Below are 27,296 nucleotides of genomic sequence, written 5' to 3' on the forward strand. Positions count from 1 at the left end.
TATACAAGGATACATACCATCATGATTATTTTTAATCGTGTTGGATTTTCAATAATATTTCACTAATTTTGCTACACAAAGCAACGACAAAATGTGCACAGTGTAAGATGTCATCTTATCCCTTTTTCAGTTGCTGACCGGAATGTTGGTATTTTAAATTTTCTCTTATCTCAACGTGTTACATTTACTTGGATTTGTTATTGTCCCTCATTATCTACGTAATATTCTTTGTTTTCTTTTGTTATTCTTAACTCATCCCGTCCAGGAAAAAAGAAAAATATTTCTGTGGGGCGGAAACTTTTGCGAGAGTTGACACCTAATTTACATCTTATCTGCTTCATGCCAGGTTTTGAATAAAAAATCACCCATCTCTGGGTTCCATAATCTTAGTTTCGAATTAGAACCAGACTCGTCTAGTTTTATGTCCTGTAACATTAATTTGATCTCCAGTTACGAGTATGTTATGAGTGGTCACAAAAAAAGTGTGAACTTTTGAATGTCCTCATCACTCATTCACCGCAAGGCTCTTCACTTTTCCATTTCATCCACCTTTACATCAATATGATCAACTATCTATACTAAATTCTGTTTTCCAAAATACCAGCTTATTTCAAAAGATCTGTTAGTACTTTCCCATCATTAACACATAAATAACATCTCTAATTTCCTCCACTTTTCAATCCATCGAGATCGGCACATTTCATGTGCCAATGTTCTAGTTAAAACGTATATCTCAGGCCTATATTCATTGTACATTACTCATGTGAAGAAAAGATGGATTAAGCGAGTAAAACAAAAGAAATAAACTTTTCCCCTTTTTGGGTCGGTAAATAAAATTGAAGTAAGTCTCCCTGGCCATAAAGATGAAAAGTGAATACTTTCTAGATACATCATGGAGTTATCCCAGACCTTCGAACAAAAGTCCGTTAAATTTCCGACATTTTATCACAGAAATTACTGTCGAAACTTAAAGAAATATTAAAAATTGATGTCCATTGTCTCTGACATGTTTATGTGATTAAGATTTACCCCGTAATAAACATAATAGCCCCTGATAAGAGAAACAATATGGAGTTATAATCCTAACCACGGAAGGTGGAATGAGTGTATGTTTGGAGTTGGTGTTTGTGTTCTATATGTCAAATTGGATAAGGCAACGAGTCCTACGTTACTCCATTATTCGTTCTTCTGCCACAAACGCCGTTATTTCTCCCTCATTTAAGAAAAGAAACCACGAGGAGAACCATTGCGATTATGTATAGGGGCCGAGTGAGTATTTCGAACGTTAGTACTTTAATAAGGGGTCAATTAAGGGGCGGAAATAGGGACAGGGTCAGGGACCATAATAGCTAGGTCAGGGGATCGGGAGATCAGGCTTAGGTTATTTTACGACAGGATCTTCTTATTTATGATTAATAATTAATGTTTTGGGGCTTGTTTGTTTTTGGTCTGTGTTTGGGCTATCAGGTGTGCCCCTTTATTGTGGCCCATGGCATTGTACCCTGATTCTGTTAAGGTCTGCCCTTAGGGGGGTCTTTGTTCGTGGTGATTGGATGCTATTATTTTCGGTAAAACTGGACCAGCCCCTTGGGGGATTAATGTAAATACGTAAATAGAAGATGGTAAATATAAACCTGAACAAAAGACATAAAAATATGAATAAATGGTAAATATTCCGGCAGGAACCAGGCCGCGGTAGTAGTCTTCAGTTTTACCTTAGTCTCTCCCATAGGCTAGCCTATGTCCAGCAGTATGGGGGACCCCGTTGAGGAACCGGCGTATTTTGCGGTGGGGGGAAACTGGAAATGGAGTGCAGCGCACGATAAGAGTGCTGAATCGTGCAGGGTATTCCAGTGGGTCGTGGACTGCCTTAAAGCATATCAAAGGCGTATTTCGGCAGCGATGCATCCTAACCTAACCTCTTTTTTAATCTAACCTATCTTAAGGTTGCCATGCTCTGACCTGGCTGGTGGCTTTGGCCCCCCCACCCCCCCCCACCCCTCCATAATAACATTGTTCTTAATAACATGACAAGTACATGAAATTCTGCAGCATTACCTTATGCACAAGTTAATATGATAGGAAATGTATAAATCACAGTAAAATCAGTTAAAAAACTGTATAGGCTAAGTTCACGCACATCAGTAACAAACACTGGAAAATTTACCAAGCATAAAAATATTGTAAGGGCATTACAGATATCCATCCTAATTTAACCAAGAGTTCCATATCTCTACCTGGTTATGGGGCCTGAACCCCCTCCATCCTTTACCTAACCTGACCTTAGGAGCCATAAACATTTAAGTAAAATACTTCGATGCATCCTAACTTAATCTTCTCTAACCTAACATAGGGTGCTTGATCCTTACCTGGCCTAGGGAGCAAAACCTAATCTAATCTAGTGTACCATATCTGTCACAGTGTAAAATACCGGTACATATATGTATATACTTAACCTGACTTTCCCTAACCTAACCTAGGGCACCAGGTCCATACCTGGCCCTGGGGTGATACCTAACTTAACCTAGTTTGCTGTAAATGTCTTCAGGTTGAATTTCTTGATGTCAGTCCAAGCTTGAAGGATAGAGATCTCATCTTTGTAAACACTGAATTTTATGAGATATGACAAGTATTACTGATGGGTACAAGTATGGGCCATACTAATAGTCCAAGGAGTAGGAAGTCCTAGGATCGGAGGAATTTTAATTCTGATGTTTAATGATTCATTAAGCTAATCTCTTTAAACTGGGAAAAATTCAGGATGATATTTATGAAATGTCACTTTGGTCTTATAACCTTTTAGTTGGAGAACCACACGTTTGTATGTCGATTTAATTTTGTTCATTTATGCTATTTGCATAAACATTCATTGCCTGATTGTTTTATGTTAAAAATCTGTGACATATTGTATGGTATTTACAAGAACATTTTTCGTATTTTTCTGTTTAGCACATGCAGCAGCAACCTGAAAGTTCAGGAGGCCGTACCACGGTAGGACGCACAATGCAGTACGTACGGCGGCCTGTTGGTGACCAGGTCCGGGAATCACTCCCGGCAGTAATTATTGGTGTGGTGCTCATATTAGTTGGGAGTGGCCTCCTCTTCTGGAATGAGGTAAGAATGTGTCTCTTGTTACGATTGTGCAAAATATGGCCATTTTAGTTTTAAAGCTTAACAATACCAAGTCAGGACAGTTATGAATAAGTTTAGAGATTAAATGGCTCTCATTATCACAGTCTGTAAAGAGGCAGTCCCTGAACGAACTATAAAATGTAGTAAAGGAATTTTATTCAATTAGCATGTAAGAGCAGTGATGACTATGGAGTGATGGAGATATTGGCAAGAATAGTGAGCATAATGTTATAAAGAGGAAGTTAGTAAAGGAGCGGATTAATATAAAAATCTAGTTAAGCGGACATGAGAAATAAAGAATAGAGTTTCCGTTTTGGTCTGTATGGAAATGTGCAAAGTGTACAAAAAGTAAGAGGAATAAGTGGAATGATGATAAAGATGAAAATGATTTTGAGAATTCGATGTGTATATTTAGCGTACTTACGCAAAATAGGACGGTAGATGCTAATGATTTAATTAGGTCGAATAAAAATTACATCATGGAATACTGTTGTCAGAAGAATATATATCAATATTCTAATTTACTTTTCTATCTTGAGTTAAAACAAAATTTTTTCCTTCCAGGGCCGTGCTGTTCAGACATCTCGTAGTCTAGACGAAGGTTATAATTCAGTTGTTCGAGTACAGAGTTCGTCAGCAGTTTTAGAAGAAAATAATGGTAAGGTAAGTTATTTAGAATTCACAGTAGTTCCTAGCATATAATTGCTCGTTTCATTTTTTCTTCTGTTTGTGTCAAAAACAAACTTGCAATGTAAAGTTACAATTTTTCTAAGATAAAAAAGGAAATTTCTGTAAACTGACTAGGTACTGGAATGAGCATATCCGTGATATGGTTGCAGTAGGCCTGCTATGATTTCAAATTTATATGCAGTTTTACTTTTATGTACTCAGTGGCTGAGTGTACATAATGTTGGCCTAGTAAGTTGCAGGTTAGTGGTTCAGATCTCCAAATTGAGGGTTTGTGTTGTCAATTTCCAGGCAAGATTACCTGCTTGCTTTGTGTCATTACTTTTGGGGATGAGAAGTAAACATGTCTACTCTTCTGGTTGGGAGGAAATATAAGTGCAGATATGGGAGCATTAGACCCACTGTGATTCCAAGTATATCATCACCATTGTCATAAATGTTTTTACTTTATGTCTTCCATTTTTGGGAGTTAAAATTAAAAAAAATTCCAATTGGTTCTTTCCACTCTGACCTGTAAACTCTCCACCAAAACCCCTTTCAGGTCAAAGTCTTCAACCGCCCCCTTATTCTATGATATTCTGGGCCATCCTACATAATTCTCATTCTTGTCACATGTCAGAACATCTCAGTCCTCAAGATCTGTTTTGTTACCAGTCTCTTATTACCACATCTCTCCACCAATTCTTCTTTCATTATACAGTCTTCCAACTCTATTCTGGCCTTGAATGTTAACATTCTATGGCCAGACCTTATCAAAACTCCTCCATTTTTTTTTTTTTAGTGAGTACCCATTTCTGCTACTTACAGTATTATGGTCCTTATGTACCATTTGAAATAAGTTTCTGATATTGTATTGAGTACATTTGAAATTCTAAGGTAACGAACAACCATACTTCATGTATTTTTTTAACATTTCGTCACAGATTGACTCAACGTACCAATTTGCAGCCTTTAAGATCTGAGGGCGGACAGAAAAGTGCGGACGGACAGACAAATAGCCATCTATAAAATCACATTTTAACTGCTGAATTGCAGATGATACCTGTCGTGCAGTAGAACTTACACATTAGCTGATACATTCACTTTGCACGATCATAAGTGCTTGCTCTCCTTACTAACAGACTGCTTTTATTTACCAGCAAGTCTAGCTGTCTTTCTCAATTTCATCTGTGCTGTAGCTACTCTTTTTGTCCTACAGCTCCCCAGTCCCTGCTTCAAAGAGCAGTGTATCTCTAAGGGAACAGAAATGTTTTGCCTCATCTAAGATCTACCCGTCTATCTCCAGAGGGTTCTCAACTCCCCCCTTTCGAAATATGTTCAGGCGTTAGAAAAATCTTCCTTACACATTCAGAATATCAAGAAAACATGGATATAAACCTAAATAAGCTAAACCAGTGGTGAATAAGGACTAGCACCATAAAAAACAATCCAAAACCATACAAATTATGGTAAACAGTACTTGAAGGTACAGGTGGTAGGTAAGCTGAAGAATGAAATGCTGATAGTGAAATAGGACTAATTACTTACAAAAGTGGAGACTTCAACATGAAAGGGAAAGTAATCTTGCAAACAAGAAAAAAAAGCAGTCTTGGACATATTGATGCCCAGAAAGCCTTTTCTTTCTTAATACTAGCAAATCACCACAGAAAAACCGAATTATCTAAATTAAAAAGTCACTGAAAGTTGTATCTTCCACAGAACTTAGCACTAAGATATTGGAAATGCTCGATGAAGGTGATAGTTTTGAAAACTACAGTCCAGAAATAAGTTATCACTAGCCTGAGAGCTCTGAATTGGAAGATAGCTAAAAAAAGCAACACAGGTGCCTCTGGAAGACCTGCACTACCGTATGCACATGCTGTAACCAGCATCGAGTGGGAGGCCTTTCTTTTCTACTAGGTGTGGTATGCCTGGGGATTTCCAAGCAGGAGAGCACAAGTGAATTTCTTTATATATTTTTGATTTGGAGAAAGCAAACAACTTTAATGCCTTATGCACATAGGCATTTTTCTTCAAGAGCAAAGTATACCCAAGGGAGGTGTTGGTAGAGATCACAGTGAAGAGGTTATCCTCCACTTTGTGGTTGGTGGTATCCCATAGCAATCATATATCTTCTCTTGTGCTTTTATTTGGAATTGTCTTTCCTTTTAGAAAGCAATAGACAGGCAGATCTGATTATAATCCAGTGGGTTTGTGTTCTTGAAACAGTTTTTTTTTTTCTTTTGATATATAAGGGTATTTAGCTCCTAGGTCTACAAGGTATTGAGTCAAGTTTATTTCAAGTTTGCTACTAAATATTTCTTCCTCTTACCAGCTAGTTCATGTATGGGGACCCATATCTGTCTTGCCCCTGCTCACAGATGATTATTATGGCGTGGAAATAAGTGCCATTAGACTAAAACGGAGAGTTCAGATGTACCAGTGGATTGAGGAAGAATCATCCTTGTAAGTAAATCTTCTTGGTAGAACATCAGTTCTTGGCTTTTCTGTCGACTTTCTGTTCAGTTTATCAGGGATTAAGAGACCAGTAGCGAGTGGTCATATTTTCATTACTGTACTGTGCAGTGGATAATGCTATTTTGTGTGAATTTTTATACATAAAATTTTCCGCATGGTATTTGGTGCTTTATAGTCCGTGATGGAAGGGAAGGAAAAGATCCCAGATTCTTTGTAATATTATGGAAAGGTTAATTCTGGGCATACACTTCCTAGGAGACCCGAAGACACTCCAGAAATGCCATCAGACACATCGTACAGCTATTCATTTGCATGGCGTGATAAGGTGGTGGACAGCTCAGCATTCAACATTCCATGGGGCCACGAGAACCCGACGTAAGTTAACCATCAGTTTAATAAATTTTACATGTTGAACCACTTGATATTTAATACCTTTATTTATATATATTTAATATTGTACCTTTTAAAATAATTTGGTTGTCTTAAACTTCTGGTTTATGCGACTTCCAGGACTATACCGGTGCCGACAATTGTGCAGACAGCGGAGAATGCTAAAGTTGGTGAATATTACCTGAGCCCAGCCATCAAAGAGAGTTTTGTGGATTTTGCTGCCTTTTCGGGAGATGAGCAGCCTGAGGGAGGGGATGTGAAGCTCCACGGAGGAATGTATTACATCACTCAGGATATTTATAATCCCGATGTCGGCGATCTGAGAATTCAGTTCTATTTTGCGGGCAGAGCTGGAGAAGTGGTAAGAAAACATGTTGATATACCAGTTATTTGTAAATGTTGGTAAATTACAGGCAGTCCCCGGCTATCCGTGGCCTCGGTTATGGGCGATCCAGTTTTACAGCGCTTGTCTAGCGACGACAATAACTGGATTTTTGCCGTTGATATGCGCCGATCTCCGCTTGTCAGCGCCAATCCCCACCTAACGGCAGCACCGATCCCCAGTTCTCAGCGCTGATAAGCACTATTATTGGCGATTTTCTGTTATCGTCACGCCATCGGGAACAGAACCCCCCCTGCCGATAACCGGTGACTGCCTGTATTAACCATTTCTTACATAAGCATTGTAACCGTTGATGTAAGACAGTTGGTGAATGAAAGCAGTACAGTACTTGGGAGTACTTTTCTCTCTTACATCAGTCATTCTCATGAACTCATTATGAGTAAATATTGAATCATTGTCCTGAAATGACAGGAGCAAGCAAGTGTTTTCTCAACTTGCTAGATTTGTTTTCTTTTGTGGTATTTTTGTTGTGTCTTCTCTCTATCAGCTCCAATTGGAAATAGGCCTATGTTTATCCCTTTTTTTCGTGATTTCATGGTCCTTACTGTAAGTCTTTATAATCTTTCTAACTGCTCTTCTAACAGACTGTTCTTTATTCCTTGTCATCACATGTCCAAACCATCTCAGTCTTGGAGGTGCTGGTCTTTTTAACAGCCTACTACATTATTCCACCAATTCCTCTTTCATGATGAAATCTTTACATTGTATTTCATTCGCACCTTTTCAAAGTATCAGTTTCCTTTGTCATTGCTGAAATTTTTGCTGTGTAGAGTAGAATAGTCTTTATGTACCCACTGTAGGTCAGAAATGAATACTGTATCTCATTTCTTCATCTTCAACCATGTTTTGTTTCAGTGTTCACTTGTTTATAAACAAAGCTTTCAGGCAGTCCACTTGATGATCAAGGTAAAACTTTCACAATTATAATAATAGTAATAATGGCAAGTAACTTGATAGTCCTCTCTTTTGCAGGTGAGCATTATTGGGCAGCAGATTGGTGAGACGCTTCATCCATATGTTACAAGCACTGGAAGGGAATTGTTAATCGTCCATTCCGGCAAGCGCACAGTGGAAGAAATGTTCTCGTCAGAGCATGCACAGAATCGGTTCTTGACCTGGAGCTTGCGATTAGGGGGATGGTTCATCATGTTTCTTGGATTGATATGTGTTTCGAATATTGTTCACTCATTAGGTGAGTTGGTGGAGAGTGTATGTTGCCCTATTTAAAGTGTTTGCCTCTTTGGCAAGATGAATTTCATAGTCTCGTATGTAGTAAACCCTTAGGTTTGGTGTTGGTTTGTTTCATTGGGATCATTTTAAGGGGAAAGAAGAGTCTCACTGATCTTGCAGATGGAAAATTTCTTCTTTTGCTTGTCTGCATCATTTATTATCGCGAGTGGGCTTCATAAAACCTTTAATATGCATAAAACTTACGGTATTATGACAAAAAGTAAGGACTGTTTAAAAAGTCTGGTATGCTTGCAATGTCTGTTTTTCTCTGTGTTGATACTATAGTTCATCAGACACTCGTGATATTTTCACATGTAGCAATCCCTCTACTTTTCACTTTCATGTTATACTTACGTTGTGGTTTTTCACCCGTTGCTCAGGACAGTTGGGTATATACTTACTTTGTAGTTTTTCACCCTTTGCCCAGGGCAGGTGGGTATAAAATGTGCCCACACACACTGGCAAAAGTGAGAATAGAACTGCATATTGTGCAGGTGTACAAGCGGGGCAAAGATGATTTTTTAGCATCGTACATTGTTGTATAGTATGTAACATGCCAACCTATGAGAGATTTGTTTAATTTTACATGTGATATTTTTTATAATGCTGAAGTATTAACCTTCAAGTAACCTTTTTATTTTCAACTTATCTCACATCAAGTATTCTTGAGTGAAACTCACTTTTTCTTTTGCAGTCGTATGCTCGCCACTTTTAAGGGACGTTGTGGCCCTGGGTCTGGGATCGGCAAACTTGACATTGAGCATGTCTACTTCCCTCGTGATCATAGGAGGAGCTTGGTGCATATACAGGCCTGGTCTCGCTCTTCTGATTCTTGTCGTAGCAGCGCTGCCCTTCATCCGAGCAGCAGCAAAGCATCAGGGTTCCTTAGGCCAGACGAGAAGATCTAACGGCTACAGAAGCAGCACTGAAGATTAGTTTTATCAGACTCTTGGAGTTGATTATTTTGTTACGAGTGTGACTAATTGCACGAGTTCAAATCAGGTTAAGTCATTTTTTGTAAATGGCGATTGTCACTGGTTGTGAAAAATGGCATTCCATGCAAAGTTCCACATCAAACTGTTGAAGTAGGAATAAACCGTGATGCAATAAACACTGAACACACTTAGATGTTATATGACACAGTCTTCAAACTGTAAGTAATTGGATGTGATATTCCATTTACCTGTATTATAGATTCCATGTTAAAAGAAAAATGTCTTTATATAACAAAGTAGAATTGTTTACCGTTTTCTAATTTAGTTTCTTGGGGAATATAATTGTATTAGTGATGGAAGCTAATACCTTTTCTCGTCATTTATAACCATTTCGTTTTCATAGATACAGCGAGCTGAATATTATAAGTTTATTCAAGTAAATTTCCTTAAAGATTAGCATTGGTAATCCAGAGTGAATGATTGAAATTGGACTAAATAGTATACATTACAAATTACACATTTCCAGACTTCATTAACTTTGCTATCAAAAACATTAAGTATGTATCCAGTGTATTTCCTAAACGGTTATACCTTAAAGTTAAAAGAGACAGAACCATTTGTGAAACTGAGTTCTTGGGTTTTTCCTTAAAACTTGGGACTTGAACCTTTATTCGTTTGGTTTTAGTAGTGATAAGAGAAAAGTCAGAATTACCCCTTGCTTATTTCTCTTGGCAAAATCAATTTAGCATCTGCCTTAAATCAGCTATTCATTAGTAAGGTACAAAGAAGTTGTTCTGTGTATGATACTGGTTGTCAGGCAGACCAAAGATGGTGGTTACTTGTTCAGGATTTTGATTTTCACTGCAGTTCTGTAAAAGCCTTTTGGTGATGCAGGGCACGGTGTACTTTGTCTGGTATGTGACTCAGACAAGGATTCTTACAAATGGATTTTGACTCTCAAGAAACATTGTACTTTTTATATAGAAGTAAAGGTAAGTTCCTAAAAAACATTTCTACTTATATCTCTCTTTGCAGATTAATAATCTCTGTTGAGAGTACCACAGGTTTAACTAATGTAAGGGAAAAGTGTTAGCCCAGCAAACTGACTGACTTATTATTTCTGGACACTTAGGAAAGATCCCTGCAACTTACCGATTCTAGTTTGCAGGAAAGATGCCCGTAACTTGCTGATTCTAGTTTGGCCATAATCTAAAGGAAAAAATGTTAATAAACTTACATCGTCGTCCCCTAGGTGTAATGAATTATTGGTTGTCCTTAGAAACATTCTTGCAAAAGATAAAGAATTTCAAAACAAAAAAGACTTGGACAGGAGGTAGGAGGGGATAAAAATTAGGCCGTCAAGCCTGACTGTATTTTCAGGCTAGACTATAAGTAGCATTAATATATAATTTAATTGATGAAAGTGTCCTCTCTGTGCTGTAATACACAATGTGATGGGACATTGTTGGGCAACACTTACGATATAAAATAGATTTTTGGTATTCCATAACTGATTATAAGTTCTCATATTTTCTGGGTTCTTTAAGGGAAGAACTTGATAACGTAGAAAGTTTAGCAGACATATCTATAAGACTACGTAACGTAGGGATCACCTTGTGGCCCACGATTATTAGGCCAGAAGTGAATTATTATCTGGGTTCTAAGGAGATATAGGCATTATAGGTAAGTTCCCCATTACTTCTCATCGATGGTTCATCGTTTGGATTTCATTCTAGTCGTTAGGTGCAATAGTTGAATAACCCACTGCCCTAGTTAGGTAAAATGAAAGATTTAGAAAAATGTTCTATATTTTAGTAGGTTTTGTTATTCTCCTTTTATTATTTTTATTGTTTTCCTATGAAACCAAGTTTCACAAGTCTTCTCTTTTCACTTTGTGTTATTCTGGTCTCAGTATTATTTGAAGATCTGTTCTTTGTGTCTAGGAATGAACACTATCGTCCTTTGTCTAAGCATAAAGAGGAATTTTGGATGACATTCATCCTATATGATTGGTGATGCAATATGTGAGGTAATCAGTAATCTGTTTATAATGAATTCACTGATGTTATGAATAATTCTTTGTTAAATCTTTGTGTTGACGTGTTAATGAAAGCATTCATTATTATTTTTCTTAAATAGTTTAACCAGAAACATGAGCTAGGTTTGGTAGAAATCGCTGACTCAGATTTTTTAAGGGAAAATTGAGAATTTTTAAGTCTTTGACTTGGCAACTATGCAGAGTATGGTAATGCTCCTTATGCCCTGCAAGAACTGTCAAGAATACCATTTGCAATTGAAATTGTCAAAAGCATGCAACATTTATGCATATTTTGAATGACTAAGCACACTTTGGAGTCATGAATAAACTGTTATGATAATCTTAGTTGCACTAAATTAAGTACATATTCATATCATGAAAATTTTGAAATGTCTCAGTTCCTTGCTGACAAGTATTAAAGAATCTTTCCAGTTTATCCAATAGAATTTGTAATTTATCAGTAAAGATGTAAAGTATTAAGAAAAAGATATAATGATTCATATGAAAATTTAGAACTGTAGCTGAGTGGTCTGGTCAAACTATTTATTAGTGACAATAATCACTCTCTTGGCCCATAAGTTTGGCAACAGAATTTCGTGGTATAGTATGGTTTTATGTAGCTTTTGAGTTGTTATTTATTCAGTATAGCTTCTTGAAAAATAGTAATGGATGTTTGTGGTCACCGATTTTGATGAGACTACAGGTTATGTCTACAGAAATGAACGTGAACCGTTAATTTTGCATCAAAGACTTTATTTATAAATCTATTTAAATCTGTTGTATTTATGCGGAATGTCACATTTTTTATGACATAGGTTGAAGTTTAGTTCGGAACTTAACCTTTTTGTATGTCATATGCATAAGTGTTCACTTAAATCTTTTTTTTTCCTTTTTTTTGACAGTTAACATTAGTGTGGATTGCCTATAATATTATAGACTTCACTTGTTTTTTTGTCTACATGATGGTGTTTAGCATTCATTATCTTTCATAGTGAAAAATACTTCTAAGGTGTTGTTTTGTGAAATCTTATAATTGATGTAGGTCAAAGATTTGTTAGTTTCGTAGTATTCCCTAGGACAGTATTATATTTTGGGCCCATCTACACCATGTGTATATACTGTATTGTATAGGAAAGCATCTACTTTCAGTATTTACCGTACTTAATAATTTTCTAATGTAAGCCTCTCTAAATGACGACAACATTCTCATTTTCTTATACCTTGATAATTGCAGACACACTGCAGCAAGATCTCTCTTAAAACATATTTTGTCGTAAAAGCAGTCTCTGTAAATAGGACTCGCGAAGCAGCGTCTTGCTATGCTGTAAGGAAGGAGTTTAAATTCACCTTATGTGATCATTTCGTAACGAGTAGACCTCTAACGTTAATTCAAGGTTTGTAGCTTTTCTAGTCTTGGCGTCTGTGTTTTCTCTAGGTACGTAGCGAGTTTTAACTATTGATTCAGTTTGCAGTGTTTTATGTCTCTGGATTATCCCCTAGCATTACTTTAACAGGCCTTAAATTGATTAATAGTTAAGTTATACATACATGTGAAATACAATACGCAAGCAAGGTGTGCCAAAGTCAAGTACATTACTCTGCTGTATAGCGAAGATGGGGTACAATGTTTAAACTGGTTGCTTTCTCAGAGTAGTTGATTTTATCTCTAAATGTTGCATAATTTTGTAAGCATTTTGCTCTGGTACTTTATAATTAGAGATAAAAATGCCAAGAAAGTATTTTGTAAATGCTAAGGACTCGGGGATTGTGTATATATTGCATATAGATGTTTATAATAGATACCTGACAAATGTTGTGTTTCTCAGTGACCCCTGTTTATTCTAACGTTTTTCTAGTAAACAAACCAGTTTCTCATATAGCCATAGCTCTTTGGTCTGGTGTGATGACCATACAAACATAGAAGAAGAAGATATTGTTCTCTAGTATGTAATGGGGACCTAAGTAGGGCTGGTACTCCTGAATCGCCCTCACTTGCTTCTTTCTTTATGAGTCTGTGGTTGAACCATTGTCAAGATTATGTATTTATGAGTCATGTAGTACTGTGATTATGGAACTGCTCATTTGGTTAATGCAATAGGATTCATTCACTTTTCCAAAGTACTGTGTAAAATGTCACGCACACTTTTCATTTCAGTTGCGAGTGGCTACACAGTTTCCTATCTGTCAGTCAAAGATAAGGAATAATCAAGGATAGTTTAGTGAAACATCACTCGTGACATAGTAAATTCTGTAATGTCATGGGTTATAAGCAAACTGCTTAATGCTCAGGCTGATTTGAAAAGTATATTGTTTATAATAGGTATCTGTCTATGTGGATTCACTTCTCTTAACAATGGCAATTAAGATTTTGAGTACTGTTTGATGATTGCATCATTTGCATCTCCTATTAGCTTGATCTGAGCAGGAAATTTCCGTTGTGGCTTCCAGTTTTGCAATCGTTGTGTGCGTTCTCCGCACACAAGCGTGCTTTTCCGCTGATTTCTTATCACTGTTAGACTTCGGGGTGTGTGTAATAATTTAACCTAGCATTGTCGACAGAAGTGAATGTTTACAGTTGTCCGACTCGCATAAGCTATCAGGAAAATATTTTACCTTTGTGTTCCATTTTAGGTTTAAAGTAACATTTACCTAACATACATAACATTCCTTGTTCATGACCATCTTTACTTTTGATCACCTCTTTAAAAGCTACCAAACTTGTAGCTCAACCAGCATTGGTCATCTAAACCTAAGAATCATAGAATGAGTAATTTTCCTATTGTGAATACTCTTCCAGAGAGGGGCTGACATTTCCCACAGTACTGCTGAGGCATATTTTCCCAGTGTACAGTATTTTGTTCAGCTGTCCAGAGGTAGAGCGAAGTGAAGCACAACTGGGGCATTCTAGATTAAATTTGACGAGAGTATGTTGTTAGCTGAAGCTCCTCGATGGCTACAGTTTACAAAAGCTTATGATATTTTGGTCACTTCTCCAAGAAAATATGAGGATCCTGGAATAAGAAAAAATACCCATAAACTCATGTCAGGATTTACATAGCTAGGAAAAGTATATTCATGATTTTTAAATGACGATAAAAATTAAGAGATCGTGATATATAAATCTGTTGGGTAAATAAAACACCAAAATAAGCAATTTCTGATTTTTTCGGTAGTAATAAAATCTAACACAGTTTCTCACAAGTTAAGTAGACATCCATGAGTACAAACAATCAATTACCCTTTATCTTGAACAAGATAAGTGACATGAGATAAGCACAATTACGCAAGCAGTGACACACGTACATACTTACATACATACATACAACACTCACATAATATTATATAGACATTCAGCTTTAAAAAGCACACACTCAATCAACTATATTTATGCTCAGGGTAGAGTATTTCACACATTGCCTGACTTTCAAGAATTATGTTGTTTCACAAAGTACAAAATTACACTATGTCAGACAATATTAATGGCCAAGAATGAGTTCCATCCATTAGCACAAGCATTTAATGATAGAAAAACATTCGCTCGAATATGCTATCAGATAATCATTTACATGACGTGTTTATAAAAAATTGAAATTTCGTGAGCTTCTGACATCACTCCTAATCAAAAACAGAGAAAAAATCTTACGGAAATCAGTAGGAAAGAGGAACTCAGTTTTCACCTGTACAGGTGAACGCAATAAACGAACTCCCCAAATCAGATGCAACCGGAGTCAGAAAATAATATGATTATAAGACCAGCATCTGGAGAGAGATTAGAAGCAAATATAGGCCTACTCAGTCAAGCAAACTACATTACAGTATACCTGTGTTATGAACCAGTACCAAATATACTACTGCAGTTACCACCACCTCTAAACAGTTCAAGCAAAATACAAATGAATGAGATGTACATTACATGAAAATAAACATTATAAAACAAAAGGAATGGAAAAAGACAAGGATTCCCCAAAAACCAGATCCAGTGTTTCAGAACATGCACAGAAAGTAGGTCTACGTGAGTACGGGCTACTGAAGGAAATAATATACAAAAAGATTACTACAGTTAAAACACATTTATGAGAGAAAGACAGAGAGAGAACTTAAAAGTCTTAGAGAGAGAGAGAGAGGTCTGGAAGTCTTAAACTATACAGTTTTGACGCTAAGGTCTTGAGATGCAACAGTGAGTCCTTGATGACAAAAAGTAGTTTTCACTGGAGTAATTACAGAGGATAGTAACAATATGGCACATACTCATTTACTCCTGAAATGTGGTGTCTGATGATTGATCCATCATTAGAAGGATAATAACAATGTAAGGCTCTTTGGCAGCGCGGATGGAAAGATTAAATATTACTAAAAAGTGAACTTTCAGGAACACTTCAGTATATGATCATCAAGTTGGCAGATTTGCATCGTCTCAACGATAAATACAAGTTTTTTACATGAATACAAAATTCCTTAATTTCAGTAGTCTGTATCAGAGTGGAAAAAGACATTATGTACCTTTCAATTCTTTTAAGCAATAGTACAAACACTTTCTACGTTATGGTGCTGATATAAAACCACGAGTATTCTTTGAGGGATACCTCTCTGATATGTTGCTGATATAAAACCACAAGTATTCTTTGAGGGACACCTCTGTGATATGTGACCTGTTGCATCTCTAAACCTTAGATGACAGTTTGTATTCATAAGCACCACATCTGACTAGGACAGTGGGGGAGGAACAGAACAATATAACAACACATTCAGATCACGGCAGTCTGGATAACTTTGCAGTTTCGTTATCCCCTGAAAAGAAAACAAATAAATCCTCAGTTCACACGATCAACTTTCGGTGGGAATTCACATTGGCACCAAATGGACTAGACAAATTGACAAAGAACACGATGATACGGTTCAGAACACAGTTATATGCTTATAATATTACGTTTGGGACAAAATTCTTTCCGTGTAAAATACCAAGTTCACAAATTCGCTGATAGACAAAATTGCAGTTAGATTTTTTTTTTATGTTGTCTGACTCAAACAGAAAGAATTTGGTCCGAGAATATTCTTAAAACTATTAATAGAGAGAGCCAGCATTCCCATACAAACTCGACTAGACAGGAAGGGTATACTGATCTCTGATATGGCCACAATGAATTCATGGATTGAGTAATAAATAATAATATACATTATATACTGCATATTTAAATATAGCTCCTTATTACTATATAACACAAAACCTGATTTATACAGATGAATAAATTTGTTTGAATAAATAAATAGCCTACACACAGACATGAATTAGGATCGTCCATGTCACGTTATTTGACTTGAGTTCTTTTTTGATTTTCCAAGGTGCCAATGTGGATGTGTAAGGCGACATTGCACGTGAAATGGCTTCCCTGAATCGAATACTTAAACACATACTGTATGAAAGCCAGATTGACTAACGCTCTGACGGCACCATTTCTATAAAATTTTGTAATGAATTTTTTTTTCCATGCTCACTTTCCATCACACCAAGATAAAAAAAAAAAAACTAAAATACGCAGAAACTAAACTTGACACCATTAAGTAGTTAACATATCAAGAACTTCGTCGACTGTCATGTTGTTTTTATGGTATTCTTCCATGGTATCTTTAGGTATGGTCCACTGCAAGAGCAACAACACGTTTTTGCGCAGTTCATCCAGACGCGACAGCGAGGGGTCCTCGAAAGGTTCGTGGCCGGACGACTGAAGCGACAATTTCAGAACCTCGTCCACGAGGAGGGACCCGAAGCCAAACTTGCAGCGACGCTCCTCGGAGGATATGCGGTAGAGCAGCACGGCCAGCCGATTTCGGAGCCGAGCTAGCGATGCCTCTTCGACGATCTCCTCGGCTTCTTCCTCCGCGGTTTTCGCTATGCCGTGCGCATCGCGGGTGTGCGCCTCCAACTCGCTCTGGGTCTGGAAGTATTCTTTACATATCTTGCAGAGGTAGGGTTTAGTGGCGTTGTGCACACACTTCATATGTTTCTTCAGGTGGGGAAGCTGTGCGAACGCAGCCGAGCAGAGTATGCAGGAAAATGGTTTTTCACCCGTGTGAGACCGCATGTGAATCTTGCAAGCAGAAGAGTGAGCGAACGCCGCTCCACAGATTTGACATTTGTAGGGGCGTTCTCCGGTATGAATTCTCATATGGACAGTCAGCTGGGAGTTTTGTGTGAAGGAGGAACCGCAAGTAGAACACTGGTAAGGTCTCATACCTAAATGTAATCGCATATGTTGTCTTAAATGTCCTTTGAACGCTTTTCCACAGATCTCGCAAGTGTAAGGCCTGGACCCGCGGTGCACCGTGCGGATGTGCTTGTACATTCCTTCCACGCGGATAAACTTCTTCCCGCACGCTCCGCACTGGAATTCCTTGACGCCGCGATGTGCCATCACGTGGCCTTTGAGCGTGTGGTACGAAGCAAAACGAGCGTTGCATTCTGTGCACTGGTAGTCCTTTTTACCCGTGTGGACCCGTTGATGCTGCGTCACTTGACTGCGACGAGCGAAGGTTAGGTTGCACTGGCTACACTTATGGGGCTTTTCCCCGGTGTGAATTCGCATGTGGAGCCTGAGCCGATCTTTTATAGCGAACGATTTTCTACAGAGATCACACTTGAATGGTTTTTCTCCTGTATGGATGGTAACGTGCCCATGGAAAGCCGTTACCTGGATAAAGCTAGCGTTACAAATCTTACATTTATACGGCCTATCCCCCGTATGGATTCGGATATGTTTGATTAGGTCAGATTTGGCACTAGAGCATTTACCACATATAGTACATTTAAATCTTTTGGGTTTGTTGTTCTTGTCTAATTCGAATTCTTCCAAGTATGCAATGTGGTCTTCGGCAGGGTCCTTGGCATCTTTATCAGGTGAAGCAGAATCGTCCGTGTCCTCTACGTCAACATCCAGATCATTTTCAGACAGTGGGTCAACGTCGTCTTCAGTTTCGCTGCCTCCATCTTCTTCGTTTGACAGATCGTCATCTTTTACCAAATCTGCCGAGTTTTCCTTGTCAGAGAAGTCTTGAGAAGAGACTGCCGAGCCTTTGTCACCCTTTTCTTGAAGTTTGTCAGATTGCTTTGTGTTTTTGGGAGGTTTCTCTGCCTTACCCTTTGCTGTTTTTACCTGTCTTTTTGGTCTCTTGGGGTGTGGAGAGATTCCATTCTTTTCTGCATTATTGGCAGTAACGGTGGGCTTTGGTTCACTTTTCTTCTTTTCGGGGGTCTGCTTCTCGCTAACCTTTTCCACCTTGGGTTTTTTGGAAGCATTGTAAGTCTTGGGCTCGTCCTTGGCTTTTCTCTTCTTTGTATTGACAGTAGCCGAAATGGTACTAGTGTTGTCAGCAGCATCTGCTACGCTCTCAGGCTCCGAAGCTTTCCTCTTGTTGGAAGGGGACTCTCTCTTGGTGGATTTCTGCGCACTCTTCTTGGGAACCACAGGAGCCTCTGACTTCCCCTTCTTCCTAAGACTTTGTTTCACCTGCATGGTGAGGGTACGCAAGCTTCTTGGAGCAAACAAGAGTAGGTAAAGATCAAGAAATGAGAGGTGACAGTTGTCAGAAGCAAGGAGTTTGAGAAGGGAGTGTTAATGTTGAAGGAAATTAGGTCTGCCACCACCACCACCACCCACAACAACCTCAGACTAGCATGATAGCACCTGAAATAAAGAAAGAAACAGACCTCAACCAGTGTTAAGCATTCTTGCAGGTACAGTCTAATGGCTCTCTAAAATCTACTGCTATACCAAAGCATGGTTTCGCTTCTTATTCTCTATGAAAGAATCATGCCACTTCACTACAGTACTTAGCAAAAATGTTATGCATTACTTTTCAATATCAATACCATATGCTTAAGCTTGCAGGAGAAACTGTCTAAAATAGTATACCCAAAAGTTTCCATGCCAACTTAGCCTAGACCTGGAACCTTAAACTAGACTGGTGTAAAAAAAATGTTTTCCAAGGCTTAGTAGCAAACTCTTATTCCACAAACCCTCTCCATTGTCTAAATAGGCCTACAATCACTGTATTCCAGTGAATCCTTCTGCATAAAAGTATGTCATTATTCACAATTAATCATAAATAATTCTCATCTATAGCACAATCTTTCTGAAGCTGATAATACTAGCTGTCACTCTGATTCACAGGAGAGTAATATCATGCTTCCAACTTTGTAAGAAAAATTGTATTTGAACGATAAGACAAATGAGGTCCTTTGCTTATATGTATGCAGAAATCTCTGCTTGAAAGTTTCCCATTAAGCGATGAAACAGTGAAAAAAGTTATTTTGAAACCCTAAGGAAACAATCCTTCATTGTGAACTTTTAGGGACCTCATTTGTTTTATCAAAAATGCAATAGTTCTTTTGATAAATTGAGGATGTTCATGTATTTCACCATGACATACTCCATTTTCAAATTTTTAAACCCTTAACCTGACTATTTACAGAAATAGGTTAGTTCATGAAGATCTATTCTTTTTTTAGTGCAGAGTGAAATTACTTATGGTAAAAAAATATCAGCCAATGCTTCATTTTCACTGAAAATAAAATTAGGTATATTCATATATACAGTACACACACACACTCACACACACACACACACACACACATATATATATATATATATATATATATATATATATATATATATATATATATATATATATATATATATATATATATATATATATATATATATATCACATGACATTTTTATACGTCCAAATATTATGCTACAAAAAAATTAAATTCGAATTTACATTATTTAGATAAAATTTACAATTTACACCGCAATTTATATATAAGTACAATTTACACACAAGGCAACCTATATATAAATAAATTTACCCTAGTCAGGATTGAAACCTGTGGGGCAATCGTTTTTGAAAAGAGGAAAGGAGGCAGCCCATTGCCCCGAACTTTGAATCTTTATAGCAAATCTGATTCCAGTCGAGCAATGTAAGTTATACTTTAACAAAACAATAATACGCTCTTGACAGAATTACGATCAAAGCCGCCCGTATTTGCCAAGTGATACTGATATTGATACTATCTTATCGGTCGAAAAATCACTGAGATTTGACAGCAAAGATTATCCCAATCCTAGAACAAAGTTTCCCCGAGAACTCAGACTTCTCGCTAAGAGTTTTCATGCCAGAGAACTAGACCGCATTCTTCGTCATTGTCAACTAGAATTATCCAACAGTGGAAGAAAAAGCACAAAGTTGCCACACTTGATAAGTGTGACACGTCCTTGCGTCAGCCACGCAGAGTCACGCCCAATTGTCATCGAGTTTTCTGACATCGATGAGCTGCTGACGTATAATTAGGTTGGGATGGAGGTTAAAGCCTCTTGTATACGTCTTGATGAGAGAGAGAGAGAGAGAGAGTCAATGAAACAGAGGAAAGTACAACAAAGTGACGAAGAAGAAACAAAAGAAGAAGAAGAATGGCTTTCGATCTATTGGACAAACCATCCCAGCGGTCGCTGCCTTGGCGTCTCGCTGTGAGGGAGGGAGAGCCACCAGTACTGTCACTCATAACACTATCGACTTTTTTTTTTATCACTGTGTGGGGGGTCCCCCATAGATTGTATGGTCTAATGGTGCTGCCATGACACTAGGGACTCTATGATTTGAAATATATTTCCATGTTAATACAACGTTTCTCTAATCTTCCGAGTATCTCCGTATCCTCAAGGTTTAAAATTTGAACGGGAAAGACTAAAATAGTTGCTATGGTGTTTTATTTTGTTCTGTTTTGTCAACACGCAAAAAATTAAATTGAAAACTATAATCCACTTCGAGAGCAGTTCCAGTCCCATATTAAAAAAAGTGGAACATATTTCTCTGATTACGTTTTCTGCTTATAGCAGGTGGGTCGCTAGTATTTACATCACAGACCTATTTATGAGCGCAAAGTCCTCCCCTATTTATACAGAAAACACTAGTCTAGTGGAGACAATTGATACACAGTGAACCTATAAAGAAATTTACAATTATTTCCTCTCCATCAGCAGAAAAATCATGTTGAATTATGGGGCACTGGTTTAGACCTTATTCTCCATTTTAACATTTAAACTCCTCGAGGTCACGATTATGGCTATACCGTTTAGATTATTATCGCGGTTCCGTTCAAAGTTAGTTTCTCCGTACATTAAAGAAACTCCTAATAACGCTGCCTTGTTATTGGTCGACAAATTCCACCTCAAAGAATAGCAACCAATCACATCATTTGCTTATTTGTTTTGGTTTTGAAAGAGTCTGACAACTGACAAGAAGAAAAGCGTATCTGGTCTGCGTGTGAGTGAAAACTGTGTGCCGTATTTTGCCTTATTTTTCCGTGTTTGAAGCAGAATCGAACGATTGCTTATGGTTTTTGTAATTCAGGAACACTGTTTGGAGTTCTACAAGGAGTCAAAAGCACAGGCAAAGCACTATATAACTATATTTCAGTCGAAAATGTGAATGTACAACGACGGTCACAATGCAGGGACGTAACTGCGGCAGGTTAGTACGAGCTAGTGATGTATTTTGCTTTATTTATCGGTGTTTGAAGTCTCAATACTTCAGAATATCAACTTTTCACGATCCATTAATGTTTTATGTTAGCGTACAGTAAGGCAAAATGCTGGAAAGCTTATAAATAAGCCTAAGTGAATTTTAGTCGAAAGTGTTAGCCCAAGTGTCTGGTCGATCCAAAATTGAAAAACAATGACAGGTGTTTTGGTATTTAGTTCAGTCTAATACCCGTGAAAATAATTAATATTATTGATTTTTCGATGTTTGAAGCCGCTATTTATCGATAACTGTCGTTATAATTCAGGAATGTTTTTTAAGAGTAACACCAGGATGTAAGAAAATTCATACCGGTAAAGCACCGCATATGTCTAGACTAACCTAGGTATATTCTGCTTGAAAATGGGAATTGTTTTCAACAATTTCTTCGAAAAATTATGTCATTGTAGGCTTATATGAAAAAGATACGCTTTGGAACAGATACACAAAACCTCACTCATATAAGATGGTATTGGAATTACAAAAACGGGGCGGTCATTGGCAGGGCATTAGTTCAACCACTACCTATGGTGGGCATTGAAGTCGCCACCAAACACAAAAGAGGCCATGACGAAGAGAAGACATTTAAAAAAAAGAAATTATCACCTAAGTCAAGATTACGATAGATGGAACACAAATAAAAGTTTTCATGCAAACCATAAACCCTTTGTAACATATTTGATGGGACCTGAATTCGTAGGGTTCTTTGAGAAGCGGTAAACTCATTCATAATATAGGCCTACGCTGCCGTAACCTTTACCCTAGGAATGGCTTCACGTTTAAATAGGCTAGTACTAGTTCCACGAAGCCCAACCTTTCCGGACATTGCAAGGATAAAGGACAATAATATTTACGTCACACTTAGAGAAAACTTTGGCATTATGATGCCGATAACAATACGAGTATAAGCGTGACTACATCGTACTAAAAAAAAAAAAAAAAAAAAAAAAAAGAGTTCATGTAAAAATGGGAGATGATTATCCAGTAAAGTAAGGAAGTTTAACTTTGTTTTATTTGTAAACATAAACACGATTTAATATCCACATTCCGTTAGCACATCTTTATGCGGTTCATTTCAGTTGGCAAATAACAGCTATATACAAGAGAACTAGGACTAACTCTCAGCAACATTTTGAATTCAATGATAATAACGAATCCCTTACATTGAAATAATCTATATGACCGTTATTTTGAACCTCCGTTACGAATGACAGAATGCGAGTTATCAAGCGACATTATCATCTTCATCCGTTATTTTGAATATAGTTTCATACACTTCTTCCATCTGAATATTTTCCTGTATCGATAGTCCTCTTTGAATCCTTAAGAACTCTGGTAGGATTCTTAAAAGGACGTTAGCTATTTCAAAAGTAGGAAAACAGTGCTGCAATGAACCTCCCGTCATGCCCGTGTCGTCTGAAACACATGAGGAGTGGCATGTGTGTCAGGAAACATGGTTATGACACACCCGTGAGAGAGAGAGAGAGAGAGAGAGAGAGAGAGAGAGAGAGAAATACTTATATATGAGTCATTATCACATCCTTATTGTATGAAGGAAAAATCTTATGGATACTGATAACACAAGCCTCCCCTCCACACACACACACACTCTACGTCACAGAGCGGATTCTTCACTACAGTGACGAAGCAAAACTTCCTCACATCACGTGAAACGGCACCTAAATCTGATGACATGGCTTCCACAGGGGCGTCAATTATGTAATAAATACGCTTCGAAAGGTCTCGTGCATACCCCGATGGGTATACGCCGGCAACGGATCGCCCGAAAATGCGGATGTGCCGTTCCAAGGGGATATTATAAGTCTACGAAAACGAGCTGTAGAATTAATCCTGTTTCCACCGTTATAAGCCTCCCGTTTATGTAGGATGTGGTCTATTAGAATTACTGCTGTACAGTGTAGAATAACTACAAAAATTACATTGCAAATAAAAAAAATATTGCTAAATGTAATTCTTTGAATATACACATATATATATATATATATATATATATATATATATATATATATATATATATATATATATATAATATATATATATATATATATATATATATATATATATATATATATATATAAAACCATAAATACCAGCATAGCAAATTGTTTAATGCTAACCAAATATTTTCCTCACAGGAATTATCAAAATATGGACATGCTGAGAGAGAGAGAGAGAGAGAGAGAGAGAGAGAGAGAGAGAGAGAGAGAGAGAGAGAGAGAGAGAGAGAGAGAGAGAGAATTTCCCGAAGATTAGGACACCTGAACTTTCTCTCTGATAAGAGAGGAAAGCGCCAATAATTTCTTGATTTGTTACTATTATTATTATTATTATTATTATTATTATTATTATTATTAAACTGGATCAAAGCATATTTCTTTACTAATTGTGATTCTTAATTTTGTTTGTTAAAATTTGGGAGTGGCGTCGACCTAGCGAGCAAATGGTATTCAATATATAATATTATAATATATATATATATATATATATATATATATATATATATGTGTGTGTGTGTGTGTGTGAGTGTGTGTGTGTGAGTGTGCATTCCAAGCGGTTGGGTTTACAATGCTTTTAATATCACGTCTTAATGGCCACCAGAAATTGAAAGCTGAAAAAAGTTAACAAATTCCATATCGCTAGGACGGTCGGATCCGCTATGCAAGATTAAACCAGTCTGAGCACGACAGTCGTTTAAATTAGACAATTTCTCCCTGGGGGCCAACGACTGCTGCCATGTTATCGAGCCACGGCTGTCGGGTAAATACTTTGCCGTATCTTCCCGTTACGTCTTTTATGCAATCTGATAATTCTTCTACTCAGAAACTGTTTGTCATCAATTCGATAACATGCATTAAAACGGGGAGAGAGAGAGAGAGAGAGAGAGAGAGAGAGAGAGAGAGAGAGAGAGAGAGAGAGAGAGAGAGATTTAAACTGCGCGCGGAGCAGAAGATTGCGTGCGCGCGTCACCGTTGTGTAGAGATGGCACTGAGCCCCGGGGCTAGGCACTAGTACAGTACCACCGTCCATCCCAATTCCCCGCCCCCCCCCTCCCGACACTGCCACCACCACCACCACTAGTGTCTCTCTCTCTCTCTCTCTCTCTCTCTGTCTCTCTCTCTCTCTCCCTCCTTAGCGACTGACTACCAACACCATCACCCCCAAATACCACCGTGTAGGGCTAAAAATACGACGGCAGCACCCACTAACCACTGCTTTTCCTTGTCGTTCAGGCATGCACGCAATCACCGTCACTTTACGCAGGATACGACGCTGTTTACGCTGCGGGAGGAATAAAGCGTAACGTGTTTTCGTCTTAGAATAACTCCCCTTCAACTCTAGAGGTTTGGCCTCCGGCCAGGGAGTCCGTCCTCGTAACACCCGACGAGCCTTCCCTGAGTGAAGACTTCAATGCAACGCAAATTAACGGCTGTTGTTTTTGTCGTTTTCGTCCGGGTTGTAAACCGTCGCATTTCTTTACTAACACCCGGTCTTATTTCCACGGCACTACTGTTCAACGGCGAGTAACTTCTTCATCTTCCTTTGCCGCTGTGAAGGAGAGAGAGAGAGAGAGAGAGAGAGGGGGGAGGGAGGGATACGGAGACATATATATATATATATATATTTACCCGAATGAGAAAGACAGCAGCACCGCTCCCCCGTCACCTGAAAAGCGTCGGTCGGCAGCCAACCAACGTCGCTACACTGCCATGGCGAACTGAGAGGGCCTGCCTGGCTGTGCTGCTGCTGCTGTGGCGGTGCTGGTGGTGGTGCTGCTGCTGCTGCTGCCGCCTGCTGCTGCTGCCTCTATTGATCCAAACTTAGCTAGGCGTCGAGGTCTCCTCTCTCTCTCAAAAGCGGCGCTGATGCCAAAAAGCGCTTGACGTCCCGTCCCGATTTTTCTTTCCCCCTCGCTCTCCCGTCTTCGCTTTTCCCTGTTATCGGCACATTTCGCATTATCTTCGTCTTTACACTCGCTGTTTATCAGGTTGGCTGTTAGGTATCCGAGTGCAGCTGTTGACAGCGACGCTGCGAAACATTGTAGTTGGCAGCTGTATATTATAGCCACGTGCTCAGTTGTGTTAGCCGGTAGCATATGGAGGGGTTTCCATTCTAAATAATCACGCCCACGCCCTTGCTTTTTCAAGCCATGGGCTGTTTATCGGCAGGTAAACTTCCTTCCCGTTTAAGAAAACAGCTTCGTCACGGCGTAAGAATGCAACGAGAGCTGCTAAGAAATTCCGTGTAAACGAGAGGAGGCGATTAAGGAATTTGAATATATTCTAGATAATAATCAACGAAAGGCGTTGAAATTACTCGGCCTGGGTTTTGTTTGCCTAAGTTTTCGCTCGTTAGGCGTGGCCCGGATAGGTCTATCGACAGATGCACAGAGATATATACCTGCTGTTATGAATGAATTGAGAAATCGAGAGCCACCGTCATCATGGTACGCGGAACGATGCTGTCAGTCCTGCCCTCCCAGAATTGAACGTATTTTCACAATGGTTCGTCTCCAATTCAAATCACTCGAACGAGGCCCGGATTCCATATCATCAAAGTGACCAGCGGCAGTCGGCCATGAGATAGCAGCTCAGCCTATTCCCTGATAACCAGAGCTGTGCCGAAATCACATCCCTGCGGGAAAATGAGGGGACCGAGAATTCTAGCGAGGGAGGATCGAGTGTGAGGAATGGGTTGGTCGCGGAATTATTTGCGGACGAGGATACGAGTCGACGTAGCGTGTGTTGGCTAGGAGAGGGGTGGGGCTCGAGGGGTATTGGGGGTTTAGGGGGTAGGGACGAACGCTTACGTCACGCAGTCGATAATTGCTACGAATCTTCCCTTACTACGATAATGCAGTTAAAGGGAAATGCATAAGTGATGAAATGGGGATTCCCGTTGCTTAATAGTAATGCTAGAATGGTTGGGAGTTGCCTTGCTATTAAAATAAAAAAGAATGCAAGACTTTTCCTCCTTTCATACTGAATATCTTAGACCTACGTAAACCTATACGTCCTTATTTTGTGTTTTAAATAGCAGAAAATATGCAAATATCTAGTATGTTGCGATAAAATAAAATGAAATTGAGATTCCCTTTGCCTGTTTGTAATCCAGGAACGATTAGAAATTGTCTTTCTGTAAATAAAAAAAGAAGAATGCAAGAATTTTTATCCTGTATATCTGTAAATATCTTAGATCTACTTAGACCTATTATCCTATCACAATATCCTAGACCTGCCTAGACTTATCCTTATTTAGTACTTGAGGAGAAAGTTTACACACTTCTGTATGTAACGATTAAAGTAAATATTCATAAGCACCCACATAATTCTCATGTCTACACCCATACACATCATTGCGTTCAAAATGCACACAAAGATGTGAAATTGTGAGTGCATGTTTACACACGCCTTCTAGAAGAGTCAGTACG

The 27,296-nt window shown here is 38.3% G+C and overlaps 2 protein-coding genes and 1 long non-coding RNA gene across 3 annotated transcripts; 1 reads left to right on the top strand and 2 right to left on the bottom strand.

Annotated features, from left to right (window-relative positions):
* Window positions 1–876: 876 nt before the first annotated feature.
* Window positions 877–13,084, top strand: Tmem43 (Transmembrane protein 43). The gene is made up of 8 exons (XM_067126951.1): window positions 877–1,269; window positions 2,950–3,114; window positions 3,697–3,795; window positions 6,134–6,264; window positions 6,532–6,651; window positions 6,787–7,027; window positions 8,042–8,261; window positions 8,994–13,084. Exons 1-8 carry the CDS (start codon window positions 1,255–1,257, stop codon window positions 9,233–9,235), a joined length of 1,233 nt encoding a protein of 410 aa, XP_066983052.1. The 5' UTR covers window positions 877–1,254; the 3' UTR covers window positions 9,236–13,084.
* A 422-nt stretch (window positions 13,085–13,506) lies between these two features.
* LOC136852368 (uncharacterized) lies at window positions 13,507–25,633 on the bottom strand. The gene is made up of 2 exons (XR_010857116.1): window positions 25,495–25,633; window positions 13,507–14,283 (listed from the first exon to the last, which is right to left on the bottom strand). It is a non-coding gene; the product is annotated as an uncharacterized lncRNA (long non-coding RNA).
* LOC136852359 (zinc finger protein 678-like) lies at window positions 14,420–18,921 on the bottom strand. Its single transcript, XM_067126946.1, has one exon. The coding sequence runs from the start codon at window positions 18,778–18,780 to the stop codon at window positions 16,828–16,830; it is 1,953 nt and encodes a 650-aa protein (XP_066983047.1). The 5' UTR covers window positions 18,781–18,921; the 3' UTR covers window positions 14,420–16,827.
* Window positions 25,634–27,296: the final 1,663 nt, after the last annotated feature.

Source organism: Macrobrachium rosenbergii, chromosome 25 (assembly GCF_040412425.1).
Source record: "Macrobrachium rosenbergii isolate ZJJX-2024 chromosome 25, ASM4041242v1, whole genome shotgun sequence".
In the NCBI taxonomy this organism is placed as follows: domain Eukaryota; kingdom Metazoa; phylum Arthropoda; class Malacostraca; order Decapoda; family Palaemonidae; genus Macrobrachium; species Macrobrachium rosenbergii.